This window comes from Cupressus sempervirens, chromosome 1 (genome assembly GCF_028749045.1).
Source record: "Cupressus sempervirens isolate cs-2001-9-10 chromosome 1, ASM2874904v1, whole genome shotgun sequence".
Lineage (NCBI taxonomy): Eukaryota > Viridiplantae > Streptophyta > Pinopsida > Cupressales > Cupressaceae > Cupressus > Cupressus sempervirens.
Window position 1 is genome coordinate 624,677,041 of NC_143118.1, and position 19,221 is coordinate 624,696,261.

General features: G+C 33.8%; 1 protein-coding gene across 1 annotated transcript in view; it reads right to left on the reverse strand.

The window, feature by feature from the left end:
• Window positions 1-294: 294 nt before the first annotated feature.
• The window catches only part of LOC149579478 (glycine-rich domain-containing protein 1-like), a 323,178-nt gene continuing 304,251 nt past the window's right edge, over window positions 295-19,221 (reverse strand). The window contains exons 9-10 of the mRNA XM_089809026.1: window positions 606-744; window positions 295-506 (exon numbers count right to left, since the gene is read on the reverse strand). Coding sequence (XP_089665152.1) covers window positions 295-506; window positions 606-744 — 351 coding nt within the window. The remainder of the gene's footprint in view (window positions 507-605; window positions 745-19,221) is intronic.

Here is a 19,221-nt window from a genome sequence, read left to right on the forward strand (position 1 = left end):
AAAATTAGAAAACTATACTTGTATACAATATAAATTTTTTCATCATGACAATAGATACATCTTCATTGAAAATAGATCTAACATTTCTAATGATCATTATAAAATCTATAATTTATAAGTAGAAAATTACTTAAAGTATATCATATTTTATTGCACATAAGTACAAGGTTAATTTTAAAATAACATGTGAATAAAGATGACATATTCTAATAATAATCTTGCTAGAATTTATCAATACTATTTCATTTTAAAAATTATGTGATATAGAATCTCCCCTTTTTACAATCATATGTATTAAGAGTCTGTAATATTACTGATAAAGTCTAATGTTGCTTCTATTAGACTAAATGTTGTATCTATATGATCAGATGCATTCCCTTTTGATGATGGATCATTTCTTTGTTTTATGAATTTTTGGTCCTTTTGAATCATACCTCCAAGTATTGTATCATGAGTTTCTCCCATATTTTTGGTATACCAATATCTTTTATTCACAACCAAGTACCCTGAAAAATACATTCAAATGCAAATACATTATTTTCAAATGATAAATAATAATAACTAATTATTTTTATATAATTATCTCAATATTTTCTCATACTTACCCATCTCATTAGTGTCTAAGGTAGTACTCTTATGATGAATTGATTGCTCTTCAATCATGTCGCAAATCATATCATACATTGAGGTCCCAATTATAGCCATCAATAAAATTACTAATACCACATTTTCTTCTTGAATAACCTAATTTTTTTGACAAAAAAATATTAAATATGATACACTTATATTTGACAAACAATACAATTTTACAAACATAAATACATATTTAATTGTATTCATAAAATTTAATTAAATTTTACAAAAGAAACTTGCTAAAAGATTTTACAAAATCTAAAATATTTATATCATTAAATAAATCATATATTATAACTAAAGTAATTTATATTAACATATGGAAATTTGATTTAGATTAAGATAAATAAAATTAAAATTAAAAAGTGGAAGACAATGGTTTCTTCTATTAACAAGCACTTATTATAGAATTGAGAGAGGATTTATTTATTCAAATGTAAGTTTATTTTAGAAATATTGTGTTGATTATTAAATATTAATGTTTTGATGTGTAGACAAATATTAAAAACAAAATAAAGATGCAAATTTCTTAACACATTACACCCTATCTTTTATTAACACCATAAAATATTTTTGAACATTAATAAATATTAAAAATAACTTAATCATGTACATTAACTTTTTTAAAAATTGCATATATTTCTTTAATAGATTTTTCTCATAGATATGTAAAAAGGTGTTTAAGTTTTTGATTAATTAAGAAACCAAACAAGGGGGGATAACATCTATAATAATAAAGCCAAGAGATTGTTAGAAAAATAATAACACAACATCAAAGATACTGGCAAAAAAATAAAGATGTGAGAGGCACATGACCAAAAATTTGACCAGAGGGTTACTAGGAGAACAATAGGCCATGATTGGCCACTAATAATGTAGTTGCCAAGATTAGTCACTAACAACACACTACTAGTAGTCCAGAAAGTGATGTACATTTGATATATAAAAAAAAGTAGTGGTAAAACCACCTTATGATGAAAAGTAGCATCTCTATAATAGGAAAATAATTTCCTCTGACAAAACTCCTTTCCACCTCAATATATAAGAAAACCACATCTATAGTATTAGGAAAGAAAGACACCAATTAAAAGTAGAGAACACAAAAATTTCAACCTATTACCCAAATAACCATAGAAAGAAAACATCCACACAAATTTAGCAATAAAGAAGACCATTATTCTAAAGAATTCTATAAGAAAATCGTGACTATTGGTTAACATGTTGATTAAATTGAATATGGATGATAAATTCAAATCAAGATAATCAGGAAGTTTTAATAATATTATATGCATATTGACTATTAACAAGTGGACGAAACCCATTAATCATTTTCAAAAGTTGTCTTAATAAGGAAACCTTTTAACATGTTACTTATCTTTGTAATAAATTGTAAGATCTTGTATTAAATTCATCCATTCTTTTTTCTAAAGATATGTTTTAAATATTACATGTAAATAAGAAGAAAAATATATACATGTTTAATTGATTTGTTATTTTATATTTTATCATAGAAATAGATAAATTGCAATTTCTTTTATAAGTAAGGTAAGTGCTTTAATTGAGTATGATGGAGGCTATAAGGAGGTCTACCTTTTTATGTCATCATGAGCATGAATTTGAATTTATATCTTGAGTATTCTATTTTCTTTTTATTTGAGCACAATCCCTTTAATATTCATCGTATGATTAAATTATTATGTTACTTGAATTTCTCAACCTAGCAATTGATTATAAATGTAAATGTTATTTGAATAAAACGCAAAAAAAAAATGATAAAAGATAATTCTTGAGTTTTACAACACTCTTGCAACACCCCAAAAATAATCTTGTTTTCATTGGTAAGTCTCAAGTGTAATCCCAATCTATGTGTGCATGTTACATTCTATGAGGTATTTTAATGCAGATGATTCTAACTTGAACATGTATGTTGTGTTCTATTTGTGTGGTTTTATTTTTCTATATGTTATATATTTGGTAGTGCACTACCATTTGATTGTTAGAAAAAAAATCTAGAGCATGGTTTCTTGAGTGCATTATGACTCATACACAAAGTTATACTATGGATATCTTAGTGCCATAATGGTTGTAAATCTTGTGTAGCCCATGCGTGTGTGTGTGTGCGTGTGTGTGTGTGTACGCGCGCGCGCACACACACACACACACACACACACACACACACACACACACACATATCCCTTACACACTTCTTCTCATTATAAAAAAATTCAAGAGGCTAAACCTTCAATCTATGTCGTCTCCTTGAGTAAATCTTAATTGTCCATTAATAATTGAATCATAGACATTGATTTTCCTCACCAAAAATAGATAAATTGAGGCCTTGGGTTTCATTTTATAAATTTGCATTCACCATATCCTTATGATACCATTTTTCTTCTATCCTCATCATGCATTCATCCTTACATCATGTTGTTGGATTAATAAGAAGCCACAGTCCTCTTATCAACGACAACATTAAAGAGTAAGTCAAGTGGAGAATAATACATCTTCTTTAGTTCATCAATTATAGTAAGATAATATAGGTATTTTAGATTGAATTTCATATTCTATTCTTGTTTCAAGACTTTATTTTGTCATATATATTGGAAGATAGTAACAATAATGAGAAAGAAGATCAAGGCACAAGAGATTACACCATATATAAATATGATATAAGGAACACTATGGTAATTGATATTTAAATTTGCTTTGATAAATTCCAAGATATATATTATAAGGTCTAATGGCTTAGGATATTTGGGAAGCTTAAGTATAAAGAATATGTTGAAAATAAATTGACATAGAAGATTATTTTGACCTCAAAATAATTGAGGACTTGACTAGAGTCAAATAAGATACCATGAATTTGGAAAGACACATGTTTCTTTTTGTTTTAAGTTTTAGTAAGATTGATGTGCAAAGTAATAAGCACAAGATATCCCAATAGTTTTATTTGGTGATTAAAATAAATGAAAAGTTCAATCCCTAATTGTTAGTATTGATGAGGTCAAGATCACTAAGAGGAGGGAGGGACAAATCATTAATCTATCATATTTATAGATCAAAACCAAAATTTACAACTTAATTGACATTACTGACAATGAAAGTAAACTTAAAATGAAAGCATCAACCAGTATCTAACTTAAAGATGACTAGTATTTTTTTCTTGTGGAAACCCTAGGAACAAGGGGAAAAACATGGTGAAATTGGTATCCATTAACATGCATTCTTTTGAAATGTGCCACTTTAAAGGCTTGATCTAATTAGGAGATTACAACAATGTCCGGTTAAAAAATGATGGGAACACAACCCAAGAACAGAATGGACACAATAGAAAAGGGAAATTGTATTAATTGAACGATAAGCTAGTACATTAAGTACAGAGAAAATAAACTTCAAAACATGCCCTAAGGGCTTACAATAGCATAAATGTGGAGATAATTTCTCTTTTCAGTACCTCTTCTCAAACTCCACTCCGAATTGCCTTTTACAATGCCAAAAATCTCTTTAAATAGACCCCGGAGGGTTAAGGACTAGGAGTACATTCTAGAAAGTGCTAGTAGGCATCCACCGACCAAACAGAAGGTTCCAGAAGCTGCGTTAGAAGTTTGCGCAAATCTAGAAGAATCCAGAAATGGTCACCGAACTTTCGGGAGGCATAACTTTTGAACCGTAGCTCTGATTGACAAACCATTTACATTTTCGAAAAGCTCTTGAAGTGCACTATAGCCCTATGGACAACTTTGCTTGTCCCCCATTTTTCGGCCCTTTTTGAGGTCATTTAATGCCCCTAACCTAACTTTGAAGCATTCTTAGGAGGTCTCCAAAACTCAAAAAACTGCAATAACTTTCAAACCGTGGGGCCTTTTGACCTGATTCTTTTTTTGGAATGCTCTAAATTAAAATTACATTCATCTAGCCAATTTACACCTCCTAGTTCATTAAAATGATGGCCCAATTACATGCTCCTATTTTTTTGGGATTTTCTAGCACACTGATAGTGGAACTGTGAGAGTTGGAACCTTTATTTGACCCAAATGGGTATCCAAAAATGAAAACACATGAAACAGAAACTAAATCTAAGTACATTTTTTTGGGTGATACAGGATTGCCCTTATACCTCTGGATGCTCCTGCATCAGACACCCAGGGTAGATTGAAAAGTGACCCTGTCACTTTATGAATGGTAGAGGGAATCCCAAATGGGAAACCTTAGCTGTTGAAATCCAAGTTGAGTCCTCGATCGGTCGTCCTTTCCATTTGACCAAATACTCTTCATACTACCTGTTTCTAGTACTCCTACCCACACGATGATCTAGAATGTCTTCTATCTCCCCCTTCTTAGAAGTAGGAATTGGACATGGCTCTAACACCAGCTCCTCATCTACACCATCATCATGATATTCTATTAAATTTGCAATGTTGAAAATGGGAGAAATGTGAATACCATCTGGTAGCTCCACTTCATATGCATTTCCTGAGTCATGTTTCTTCAAAATTTTGTAGGGGCCAAATTTCTTCATTTTCATCTTGTTGTAAGTACTGGCTAGAAATCTTTCTTTTCATAAGTGCACCATGACTAGATCCCCTACTTGAAATTCCTTATGTCTTCTCCTTTGATCAGCCCTAGCTCTATACTCTTGATTCATCTTGGTAATGTGTGCCTGAACCTCCTCATGTAGATGCTTGATATGTTTAGCAAATTCTTCAGCTTCAACACTTGTCCTCTCCCCTTGTTCTATCTTCCTCAATTCTGGTGCAGTCCTTGGGCTATTCCCATATACAATTTGGAATGGTGATTTTCCAGTACTCCTATTTATAGAGTTATTGTAAGCAAACTCTGCTTGTGGTAGAATCAAATCCCATCTCTTGGGCTTATCCCCAACTAAACATCTCAGTAAATTGCCTAGACTTTTGTTTACCACTTCTGTTTGGCCATTAGTTTGTGGGTGATGCGTGGAACTAAATTTCAAGTCTGTTCTCAACTTTTTCCACAATGTGCTCCAGAAATACCCCACAAATTTAGTATCTCTATCAGAAACTATACTCCTTGGAAGACCATGTAGTCTTACCACCTCTTTGAAAAAAAAGTCTGCAATATGGACAGCATCATGAGTTTTGTGGCATGGAATAAAATGTTCCATTTTGGAGAACCTATCAACCACCACGAATACTGAGTCATTACCCCTTTGTGTCCTTGGCAATCCAAGAACAAAATCCATACTTATGTCCTCCCATGGCCTTGATGGAACAGGCAATGGCTGATATAGGCCAGTATTGTGACTAAACCCCTTGGCAACTTGACAAACTTGGCAACTCTATACAAACTTCTTCACATCCTATGAAATTTGAGGCCAAAAATAATGTTCTCTAAGAATGGCAATGGTCTTATCTTGACCAAAATGTCCTGCCATCCCTCCACAATGTTTCTCCTTAATCAGATTTTCCCTCATGGAACTCCTTGGAATGCACAATTGACTACCTTTGAACAACATGCCATCCTGAATCAAATAGTCTAACCACTTGGTTCTATCTACAGCAATAGGTTCTTTACAAGCTTTCCATGCTTTAGCAAAATCAGGATCCCAGGGTACAAATTCTTGAGTTCATCAAACCCAACTACTTCAACCTGCATTACTATAAGCAACAATTGTCTCCTACTTAGTGCATCTGCAACCCTATTAGATTTTCCACTTCTATGCTCCAACACAAATGTATAGCTGTGCAAGAACTCTACCCACTTCATATGCCTCTAATTCAATTTACCTTGGCTATTTAGGTACTGTAATGCCTAATGATTAGTATACAAAACAAACTCCTTTGGCAATAAATAATGCCTCCATTTCTTTAAGGACTGAACTATTGCATAGAATTCTTGATCATAAATAGAATACTTCTTCTTTGCATTATTCAATTTTTCACTAAAATATGCAATAGGCTTACCTTCTTGGCTTAATACAGCCCCAATAGCACTGCCACTAGCATCACAATCCACCTAGAACACTTTTCTAAAATCTGGAAGTGCCAACATAGGTTATTCTGTCACCTTCTTCTTCAGAAATTCAAAACTTCTCGCAGCTGTTGCAGTCCATTTGAACTCTTTTCTATCGCCTCTTATTGTATCAGTTAGGGGTGCACATATGCCACTGAAATTCTTAATAAACTTCTTGTAGAAACTAACCAGATCATGAAATGATCTTACTTCAGTAGCAGACCTTGGAGTAGGCCATTCCAAGATGGCTTTTACCTTCTTTGGATCCATTTTGAGACCTTCGGGTGATATAACAAACCCCAAATAGACTAACTCCCTTTTTGCAAAGATACACTTCTTTAGATTAATTAACAGTTTCTCTTCCCTTAGCCTTTCAAGGACACTATGAATATGCAGTAAATGTTCTTCCAAAGTCTTGCTGAAAATTAAAATATCATCCAAATAAACAATAACAAATTTTCCCAAGAACTTCTTAAGTACCTCATTCATGAGCCGCATGAAGGTGCTTGGGGCATTCATCAATCCAAAGGGCATGACTAACCACTCATAAAGACCCTCCTTGGTCTTGAAGGCTGTTTTCCACTCATCTCCTTCTCAAATCTATATCTAATGATAGCCACTCTTGAGATCTATCTTTATGAAGTATTGAGCTCCACTCAAGCAGTCCATAAGATCATCCATCCTTGACAAAGGAAACTGGTACTTGATGGTTATCCTATTTATAGCTCAAGAATATGTACACATCCTCCACTCTCCATCCTTCTTTGGTGTGAGTACTGCAGGTACTACACATGGACTCAGGCTCTCTCGAATCAAGCCCTTCCTCAATAGCTCCTGAACCTGTCTATTTAGCTCCTCTATTTCAGTAGGAGTCATCCTATGAGCAGCCTTGTTTAAGCAAACTAGCTCCTGGAGTCAGATCTATCTGATGACTGATTTGCCTTACTGGTGGCAATCTATTTGGAACATTATTAGAGATAATATCTCCAAACTCCCCTAGTAAATCTGAAACTTCAAGTGGCATTTCACTACTACCTTCTTTATCTTTCCTAGGAATCAAAGCATAGCACATATGCTGATGTTTCATGCTATCTAAAAACTTCCTTTCATCAACAAGACAAATCCTACCACTGCTACATACCTTTTCACCTTCCTTTTTCATGGGCTTCAATTTGTGGTGAACTCCATCCTTTGTCAAAGAGTATGTGTTTGCATGCCCATCATGTACCGCATGTCTATCAAACTGCCATGGTCTACCCAACAATAGATGGAAAACATCCATCAAAATAACATCATAGAGAACTTCATCATGGTAACTCCCAATTTTGAATTTCCCTAAACATTGTTCACTTACTAGGACCTTATAATCATCTTTTAACCAAGCAATCTGATAGGGCTGGGGATGTTTCTCCCTCTTGAGCTTCAGCTTAGAGACCATCTCTTCTGATACCAAGTTATCAGTGCTACCACCATCAATGATCACATCACAACATTTATCCTCACACTTGCATCTGGTACGAAACAAACTCCTCCGTTGTCCTGGTTCAATCTCACCACTTAGTAGGACTCTTTCATTTACCAAGGTCTCTCCTCTTTCTGCATCCTCTGAATGTGATGATTGTGCATCCTCATCCACATGAGCAACCCTAGCTTGGCCCTCAGCTCTCCTATCTATCCTTCCTTGTCATTGAGGGCATTCAAAGGCACGATGACCTTCTTCATTGCAATGGAAACAGGTACCATGGAAGCCTCCTCTTCCTTGTCCACATCCTCTACCTCTTCCTCTCTGATTTCCAAAGTCTTGATCATGGGAGCGGTTGAAACCCTCATTCCTCTAGTTCCTGCTAGTACCCACATTTTTATTTTTCTTTTGGGTTTCATTGCAGCCTCTAGAAGATCTACCGCTTCCCCTTCCTCCTTGACCGTGCCCTCTTTGTCTTCCTTCAAACCTTTTATTCAGCTTCTCTTCAACTCGTAGGGCAAACTGGTATGCCTCTTCAACGCTGGTCATTCTTACCAGACTTAATTCCTCTTGGATGCTAGGTCATAACCCACTAATATAATGAGCAACCTTCTCCTTATTTGCTTTTGCATGCCTCGCTCTAATCAAGAGTCGGTAAAATTCTTTTGTATATTCTTGGAATGATCTTCCTACTTGCTTTAACCCATGCATCTTCTTAAACAAATCAAGCTCATAGTCCACAGGAATGAACTGCTTCTTCAATTTGTCCACCATGCGATTCCATCTTGTGATCTTCTCCTTTCCTCTTCTATTTCTTTCCAATTGGACCTCTTGCCACCAGATTTTGGCATGGCCTTTCAGTTTGGCCTTTGCAAACTTAACCCTATCTGGGTCCCTGATATCCTCATACTCAAAGTATTCTTCCAATTCATTGATCCAATCAATCAACTCATTTGGTTTTAGATTTCCTGAAAATACATCCACTTCAATTGTGGGTCTTTTCCCAAACTTAGTAATGGTCCTAAAAAGCCTTTCCTCTACATGATTTCGAACTTCCCCATCAAATTCTCCTTCTGGTCCCATTACTTCTTCTTCATTGTCATCCTCACTGTCATCACCTGCGGCAACATTTGCTCCTCTACGGAGCACCTCTTGCAATGCCTGTACTTGCCTTTGGAGGGCTCTAACCTCCTCAGGATTAATAGCTCTAGCCCTTCCACCACGCACTCTTCATGGAGGCATCTTCTAACTCAAACCCACAACCACATAGTCCTAGTGCAAACTACTTCACAGTCGGCACTCTATCTACACACTTAGGAAAACCAGCTCTGATACTACTTGATGAGAACACAACCCAAGAATAGAATGGACACAACAGAAAAGGGAAATTGTATTAACTGAAAGATAAGATAGTACATTTAGTATAGAAAAAATAAACTTCAAAACATGCCCTAAGGGCTTACAATAGCATAAATGTGGAGATAATTTCTCCTTTCAGTACCTCTTCTCAAACTCCACTCCGAACTGCCTTTTACAATGCCAGAAATCTCTTTAAATAGACCCTGGAGGGTTAAGGACTAGGAGTACATTCTACAAAGTGCTAGTAGGCATCCATCGATGAAATAGAAGGTTCCAAAAGTTGCATTAGAAGTCGGTGCAAATTTAGAAGAATCCAGAAACGGTCACCGAACTTTCGAGAGGCATAACTTTTGAACCGTAGCTTCGATTGACGAACCATTTACATTTTCGAAAAGCTCTCAAAGAACTCTATAGCCCTATGGACCAGCTTCACTCGTCCCCCATTTTTGGGCCCTTTTTAAGGTCATTTAATGCCCCTAACCTAACTTTGAAGCATTCTTAGGAGGTCTCCAAAACCCAAAAAACTACAATAACTTTCAAATCATGGAGCTTTTTGACCTAATTCTTTTTTTGAAATGCTCTAAATTACGATTACATTCATCTAGCCAATTTACACCTCCTAGTTCACCAAAATGATGGCTCAATTACATGCTCCTATTTTTTCAGGATTTTCTAGCACACTGATAGTGGAACTGTGAGAGTTGGAACCTTTATTTGACCCAAATGGGTATCCAAAAATGAAAACACATGAAATAGAAACTAAGTCTAAGTACATTTTTTTGGGTGACACAGGATTGCCCTTATACCTCTAGATGCTCCTGCATCAAAAAAATACCCTATTAGGAGCCATATGGTTAAGGCATTTACCTCAGCCCTACTAGAAGTGTAGCGCCTCTTGTGTTTGTAGTCTGTACCTTGTTATATTTTGATTCAAGAGATACTTGTTACTCATGTTACTTTTACATTTGAGATGACCCAAGGGTCAAATGTTATACTTTGATTTCCAGTATCATAGATGTTAGATTACTATGTTGTTCAGTAGATCATACTTGCATGATGATGCCATTTTGAGATGATAGTATGTTTTATGATAATATATGGTTATCCAGTATTTGGACATATCTCTAATTTTGTTATGTGTTGGATTTAATGCTATGATAATTTAATTCATTCTTCCTTTGTTATGCTTTATGCGAATGTGAGTGATGTAAATGAATTATTTTAGTATGATTAAACAAATAGTTAAATTAGGATATTTAATCCATTTATTGCTTCAGCTATGTTATCATATGCAATTGCACTTGATCATGTATTTTATTGTGTAGGATTTACATTCTTGGCAGTGACACATGGAGTTAGTGATTTAGTTTTTCATATTTTACCAATGTCATCCCTATATGGTCGATGTATCTTATTTAAGTATTTTAATTAAACCTTCTAGTGATTTGATAAATCCAGACTTATTTGCATTATGTGATTAGACCTATGAACATGTCTATGCATTTAGAGGTTTGCATTGTCATGAAATTTGTTAATGAAATTTCTGTGATCTTGGGTTTTCAAGCTTTATTTTCTTTGATTTTAATTTATGGAAACTTTTCCATAGATGAATTCCAATTAATTGGAACGGCCTATTTTCATTTGGGTTGATTCAGGATTTAACTAAGTCTCCTAGTTATTTTCCCCAATCGATTATTCACTCGAAAAGTGAGTAAGTATCCAAAGAGGAAATTAATTCCTCACTTATCACTTTTGGAAATTACAAATTTGAGAGATTTTTCCAAAATCCTCTTCTGGAGGATTGTATTTTTGTTCATTGTGAGAGCTACAGGCATGAGATCTTCATGCAATCAGTCTCATAGGATCCATCTCAGGGAGACCTTGCTTTGATGTGACTTTTGGTAGCTTTCATAGGATATTTATTTTATCTAGTTGATTCTTGTTTTAGCCTTTTTGGCTATTAGGTAGAGCTCTCTTGGTTTTATATTTTAGCTCAACTTCTGCTTCTATTTCTGGTAGCTATTTGTTAGGAAGTTGAGAACTATTATTTCCCTCTATTTTTAATTACTATTTCTACCTAGTTCGTTAGGTATGAACATTTTTCCCAATTTTTGGGATGAGGGTTTGGGGTTTTGCAACAATATGCTAGTTATTTTTGCATATAGTGTCAAAACCTAAATTTTATTGGATTTTCATGGCTTTTGTGCCCTAAGATCAAATAGGTTTTAATTTTGAATTTTTTACCTTGATTTATGTGCCACCCAATTTTCTTAGGTTTTCTTGGCATGATGTTGGTCATGGGATTGGATCATCCGTGGGATGTCACTTAGACCATTATTTCACTATTATATTTCATTTGGATGCATGACACATCCATCCTCCTAAACTTGTTTTCAGTTCAGTGTTATTTTGTTTGTGTTCTCATGCAACCCTTGTTTTATGATCTTTTTAATGGTGGTGCACTAGACATGAGTACATGCACATACATTTTATGGGTGACTTGTGAGGCCTGATCTCTTGTTTGTATTTTGGTTGAGTTATGTTCATTTGGGGTTAGATTGGGATATGCATGCCTATAGGAACTCATTTTTGGATGAGCATGGGTAGGGTAGGGTAGCACCATGCAAGGGGCTTCTATCTCGTAGCTTGGTGATTATTGTGCTAGAGGGTTGGCGTGAAGAAATTTTAAATAAGTGATAACTAAATAAAATAATGGCTAATAAAACTAAGATAATAAAAGGACACAATGTGAGAGCCTTTCATTAGGAAGTTGAGTCTGAATGACACCAAGCTTGGGCTATCTAATGCCAAGCAACTCTCCATGTAGTGAGTCCCTACATAGTTACCCATTGAGTGTTTGACCAAGAGTTGTAGTGTCTCATGTTTTTGGTATCAGTCATCTTTACTATCTGGCATGAATGTTAGCCATGGATTATTTTTTTATGTGTGTTTGTGGTTGATCATTATCTCCATTAGCACAGTGGGAGTGGACCTGCAAGTTTCATGTGGTTGGGAGGCATAGCTACCTATATCACTATTGGAGATTGGTGTATAGAGATAGTCTATTATTCTAGTGTGACCGGTGCTTGTTTTTTCACTTGATACTTTAGGTTCTAGAGTATGTTATCTTGTGATTTATGCTTTTATTGGGATGCTTGGGTATCATGTTCAGATGATGTTAGTTTATTTGACACATTCCTATATTTTGATGTTAGCATATGGTTAGATGATGAGATTTTACTTAGTTGGAATATCTACTGCTTTATTTTTATTATAGCATGGTTAGATGTTCTTGTTCTAATGATTTTATTAAGTTTTCAATAGTGATACCCTCATAAGAAAACTCTGACTATCCAATCGGCAGTTTGGGATGTTACACATGTGGGATGGCTAGGACCTTCAATGTCTCATGATGCTATTATGTTTGGGAGGAACCTTGCATGAGTTTTGTTACATTTTTTCATTGCAATGTTTCTTTTAGTATGTTTCTAGACTAATATGTTTCAGATGGTTAGTTGATTTTTTGTGATGCCTTTCTTGTGTTTGAGTGTTCAAGCCTTGACTTGTGGATCTAGTACTCCTCAGTGTCAAGGAATAATTTTTTGTATCTTTTCATCTTTTTTTTTTCCTTTCTTGCTATTGTGTTTCCTCCTACGAGATTATACTCTCTCGCATGAGAGTTTTCTATTTTGTGTGGAGGCTTGCACATCTTTGTGTGGTTGTGTGTACTTCTTTGTATGAGCCTCAGCACCAGTGCAATGGTTTTGGAGGCTGGGCCAATCATTTTTTTGTGCAAGAAGGTAGTTCCTTGCATGTTCTGATGCACTTCCTTGTGTGAGACTATCAACTATGTTTTCTTGCATGGAAAGCAAGTGGTATCTCTACTATTTTTCAGAGAAAGTAATTTGGTGTTTCAAGAACCCTTTGGGATTGCTTGATTTTCCAAGCTTTGACTGATCCAAGATTATTTGTTTCTATTCTCATCTTTGGTTTTCATTTTTCTATTTAAGTGTGTTAGTTGATAGTGGCATTTGTAGATTCATTGGTTATTGGGATTGATGGTTAAGTCTTCCATTGTGATCTTAGTGATCCATGTATGTTGATTGTTGTATACATCTATTTTTGTTTTGTTTTTTTAAATCTTGGCTTTTATTTATCCTTTTTCCAAGGATCTCCCAGTAGGCATTGCAAGAAGCTTTGATATATTAGGATCAATCCTAAAAAGGGATTTAAACCAAATTTAATGAGTCACCCTATTAAAGGATTTACAATAAATATAAGTTAGGGTCTACTGAGCTAAAAAAAAAATCTTGTAGGAATTGTTAGCGATCAGGAAGTATAATGATCTATGAATAGAAATACTCCTCTACTTGATTAGATCCAATTCAACTCAACAATATACCAATAGATGGTCATTTCTACATCTACACTTAATTGCAACCCTTTCACCCACAATATACACTTAGGATTTCATCCTACATCTCCATTTACATAATACATAAAAACTACCTTGATTCATGATTCATAATCGTTCTCACTCAAACAATGGACACTAAAACCTATTAGATTTCTAGAACAACTGATTTCATATATATGTCAAACATAGATTCCATCTTGCATCAATCAAATACATAAATAATTATCCATTTTCTAAGTTCTCCAATGCACCCCCAAATCCTTTAAAAAAATCAACTCAATCATTGTAGTAATCAAGAGTTACCAAATATTATTTAGTTGAGACATCATGATAACTAGGAACCATTATTGTCCATTACAACCAATCATATCACAATTTCTCATTAGTTTGGTATCATTTGTTCATACTTTCTCAATCATTCTATTATTCTTCATTCATTACTCTTATCTAACCAAAACACACATGGTGTATAAGTCCATTCTTTAGTGACTATAGAATATCATAGACACCAAGTCAAAATAAACAAACTATGACCATGTCACTTAAATCAACAAGGGTTTGATTAGCCAGTCAAAATATTCACTAGATAACATTATGTGTGTTAGCCACAACTAATAATGGTATTAATGTATGCAAAAGAGTCATATCAGTTGTTATGTTGTCATTGATTTCAAGCCTTAATTCATTAGGCTTTATGCTAGTTCAGTAGAGTGCCATATCATTTGATTGATGAAGATGATTTGAAGAAAGTATAATTATGACATAAGTGTTGATAAGTGTATGATATTTAATGGGAACTTGAATGACTTAGACCATGACAGTATAATGTTGGTTTAAATATTTATATGATTCGATTAAGTGTTGAGATCATGTATAAGCAAGACAATTTGGTCAGTGAATAAAGAACCATAGCATTAATTGAGTTACTATAACTATCACTGAGAATTTGATGAAGAAGTCAAAAATGTGTAGTGTTAACCAAGAAATTATAGTGTTGACTAAGAAAAAGGTAATGTTAATCGAGCATGGTCACAAAGAACAAGTTTAGAAAATATTTAATCTAAGGTTGACATTTGATGAAAATAAATATTGATCAATAAGTTTCAAAGATAAGGATGAAGCCAGTTGTGGGATCAACAACTAGAGAAATTCAAAGAAGATCCAATGAAGGAGAATTAACAATTTGAAATGGAGCACAAAGTTCAAGGTGAAAGTATAGTTTCTAAGCATCTAGATTTAATGAATCTAAACCTGTTGAAGATTTGACAATTGTGATTAAGTGGAAAAACATAGAAGGTTCAAAATGAGCATAAAAGAAATTCCATTTAAGGGATGAACACTATGTTCATTATTTCTGATCAAGGAAGAAGAAAGTGATAGCTAGAAGGAAATGGGCCAAACTGCAATGAAGATCAAGAAAGTGAAGTGCTAGGTTGATGTGTGGAGTGTGTGGATCACCCCAAAAGTTGAAAGAGGATTGAAAGAGAATAGAGATTGAGTGAAATAGAGATCTAAAAATGAAAGGTAGCACTAAAACCTAACATATCATTTCATTATTACTTTCTAACCATTTTAGTACAAAATATTTTAACTAAATAGATCTATTAGTCTTATTGAAATCCTATATGGTGACATTTGGTTGAATGTTTTACAAGTCCTTTAGAGTAGGCCACTCATTAGAAGTTTCAAGGAGTGATAAGGTCTAGATGATCTTTGGTGAAAATCCTCTAACAAGGTCAAATTAACAATGTGTATAGTTAGCTCCTAACAGAGCTCACTCTAGAAGAGTGTAATTTTTGGGTTGTCGATTACCATGTGGTTTTTCCCTTAACAAGGTCTCCACGATAAATACTTGTGTCAAAATTGTGTGGATGCTTTTTTTTTGTATGACTATTTCATGTTTACTAATTATTGTTGCAACTTGGTACAAGCTGGAAGTTGACTTTGATACTTGTTATATTAAGTTAACAATTTGATGCAAAGTTTAAAGCGTTTCAGTTGGTGAAAAGTTTTTTAAGGTCTTTAAGATAAATTGTTACAACTAATTCAACTCCCCATTAGTTATTTTAAAAAAATTATCAGAGGCAAGTGCTTGAAGAAATATGTTTGAAAGGACTTAAGCTAGAGATCTAAAATGTATAAGAGAGAGGTATCGAAGCTAAATAAGGAAAACTTCTCTTCACAAAAAAACATGATGAGACTACATCTATTAGGGATAGAACCCAATGCATTATATTATTTGGACAACTAGTATACCCCTCAAAAATATCATATGATACTAGACGAGATGAACCAGAAGAAAGACTACAATAGTATGATGACTGAGATTGCTTCTACAATAAATTATGTTGAGTTTGATGGTGTTAAGAATTGCAAAACTACTAAAGATATGATATATGGGATAAGATAATACTTGTGTGTGGTGGAGATTAGAATGTGTTGAGAGACAAAGAAGAAAGTATAAGAGGTAATAATAATGAGATGAGGATGAAGGAAGGGAAAAACAGTGTTCAATATGTTAATCAAATCAAAGAAGTTGTGAGTTACATCAAAGTTGAAGGAGTCACCACTAACAAAGAAATTGTAAGTAAAGTTCTTAGAACCCTATTGCATATTTATGTTATAAGAGTATCTACTATTCAAGAATTTAGAGCTATGCCCAGTAATCATCTTACTCTTCATGGTTTGGTCGATAGATTGATTGCATTTGAGTTAAGTGACTTTGATAATAGTGTGTGTAAGATTGAGAATTCTTTAAAGTCATCACTAACTATTGAAAGTTCAAAGAAGGAGAAAATTAGTAAGGATGAGAGTGTTTCAAATTTAGATGAAAAGGAGATGGAAGAAATTGAAGCACTACTTGAAAGGAGGCTACCAAGAAGTAACATAAGATTCAAAGGTAAATTACCTTTGATATGTTTTAAATGCATTGAATTTGGTCATATTGCTACTAGATGTCCTAACAAGAACTTGAGAGTGACAAGAATGATAAGGAGAAAAAATACAAAAAGAAGGATTACAAAGATTCCAAGGATAAAGGAAGAAGTCATGCTACATTTATGAGGAGGAACACACTGAGTCAGATACTGATGATTAGAACGAAGGAGTGAAAGTGGTATATGTTTTTGTTAAAGAATACACAAATGAGGAATAGTATGAGGGAGGAAAAGCCTATATTTCTCAAGTTATTAAAAGTGATACATGGATTATTGATAGTGGATGTTCACATTGCATGATTGGTGATATTAGTAAGTTTGATAAGTTAGAGGAATATGATGGAGGATTTGTTAAACTTGGAAATGATGTTCCATATCTTGTGAAAGGTAGAGGTTCATTAATGATAAATGATAAAATCAACTATGATGATGCTTATTTGGTTCAAGGACTAACGTATAATCTTTTGAGTGTTGTAGAATTGAATAATACAGGTCATAAATTGGATTTTCAAAATGTGAAGGTAAAGATCTATGATGCTAATAATGGAACTTGATTGGTAACTAGAGAGAAAACAAGAGGAAACTTATTTTACCTGGATCCTACTATTAGTACATGCCTATTTGCAAAAGTTGAATATGTATGGTTGTGGCATAAGAGACTATGTCATATAAATTGTGGGAATATGGTCAAAGTAAGTAGAAATAAGTGTGTGTGTGTGTGTGTGTGTGTGTGTGTGTGTGTGTGTGTGTGTGTGTGTGTGTGAGAGAGAGAGAGAGAGAGAGAGAGAGAGAGAGAGAGAGAGAGAGAGAGGCTTATCAAACATGTATAAACCTGATAATACTATGTGCAAGCAATGCCAACCTAGTAAGATGATGAAGTCTAGTTTTTCAAGTAAGATACATTCTATCCAATGATATTATAGTGTTGGTACATACTGATTTGTGTGGTCTTATGAAAGTTGAGAGATACTATCGAGATAGAAATTTTATTCTATTTTTTGATGATTATTCTAGAATGATGACTATTGTATTCATGAAGTTCAAGTCTTATGCATTTTATATTTTCAAGTAGTATAAAGCTAGAGTTGAAAAGGAAATTGGTAAGAATATGGAATGTTTGAGATATGATAGAGGTGGTGAGTTTATGTCCAATGAATTCAATAACTAGTGTGTTGAGCATGGAATCAAGAGACAACTATCTGCACTGAGGACACCACAATAGAATGAGATTACAGAGAGAAGAAAAAAAACCCATTGTTGATTGTGCTAGAACATTGCTGGTTGAAAAAGGATTTGCACAAATTTTTTGGAGAGAACCTATAAGAAATATTGTATATACCCTCAACTGAGTTTAGTTGAAGAAAGAAACAATTAAGACACCATTTATAAACTTTGGTATGATCATACACCGAATGTATATTATTTTAAAGTATTTGGAAGTAGGTATTATATTCATAAAGATGCAAGAAATAGAAATTTTTATTCAAAAGGTGATGAAGGTATATTCCCGAGTTACTATATTAGGAGCAAGGCTCATAAATGTTTGAACAAAGTGGCTAACACAATGATTGAGAGTGAACATGTTAGAATTAATCAGCTTGCAAATACCAATTGTGAACAAAGCAAGAAGGAACTTGAGGATTACAACAAGTTTGTATATGTCTATGATGATAAAACTACTACTTTATTTGAGCACAAAACAAATTCTTTACAATGGTACACCAAGCAACATCCTACATTACCCAAGCCACAGGAAAAACTACTCAAGTAGAATGTTAAGCCTCAATTGAGTAATTATAATGTTGGAGATCACAAAGTTGAACATGTCTTAGAAAAGTATATGAAATGGATCCATTCACAAAAGAAAATCATTGGAGACAAGAGTGTTGGAATCATGACAAGAAGGCAAAGGAAAATACATGTTTGATTATTGAATATGAGCCAAGAATTGTGAAAGCTACAATTGATAATGATGACAAGATCAATTCTATGAATGAAGAAATAGATCAAATTGAGAAGAATAATACATGGACATTGGTACGAAGATCGAAAGACAAAAATGTGATTGGAACTGAGTGAAGTTTTAAAAACAAATTGAATGAGAAATGAGAAGTTGTAAGGAAGTGTTGGAAATATGAGGTAGGCAAGGTTACTCAGAGGGGAGGGGTGAATCAAGAACCAATAGAACTTAATCTTATTTCACCAATTAATCCTCCATATAATATTCTGATCTAATTGCATACATGAAAGAATGAAAGAAAATAAACATTCATACCAATTTTACACAAGACATGGTAACCCAAAAACCTTCCAAATAGAAAGTAAAACTGGGGTGGGGATGATATCCACAAGTTTTAGTACTACAACATAAATTTTGCCTATTAAGGCTTACAATTGATCACTTATGATATCATCTACCCTATTAG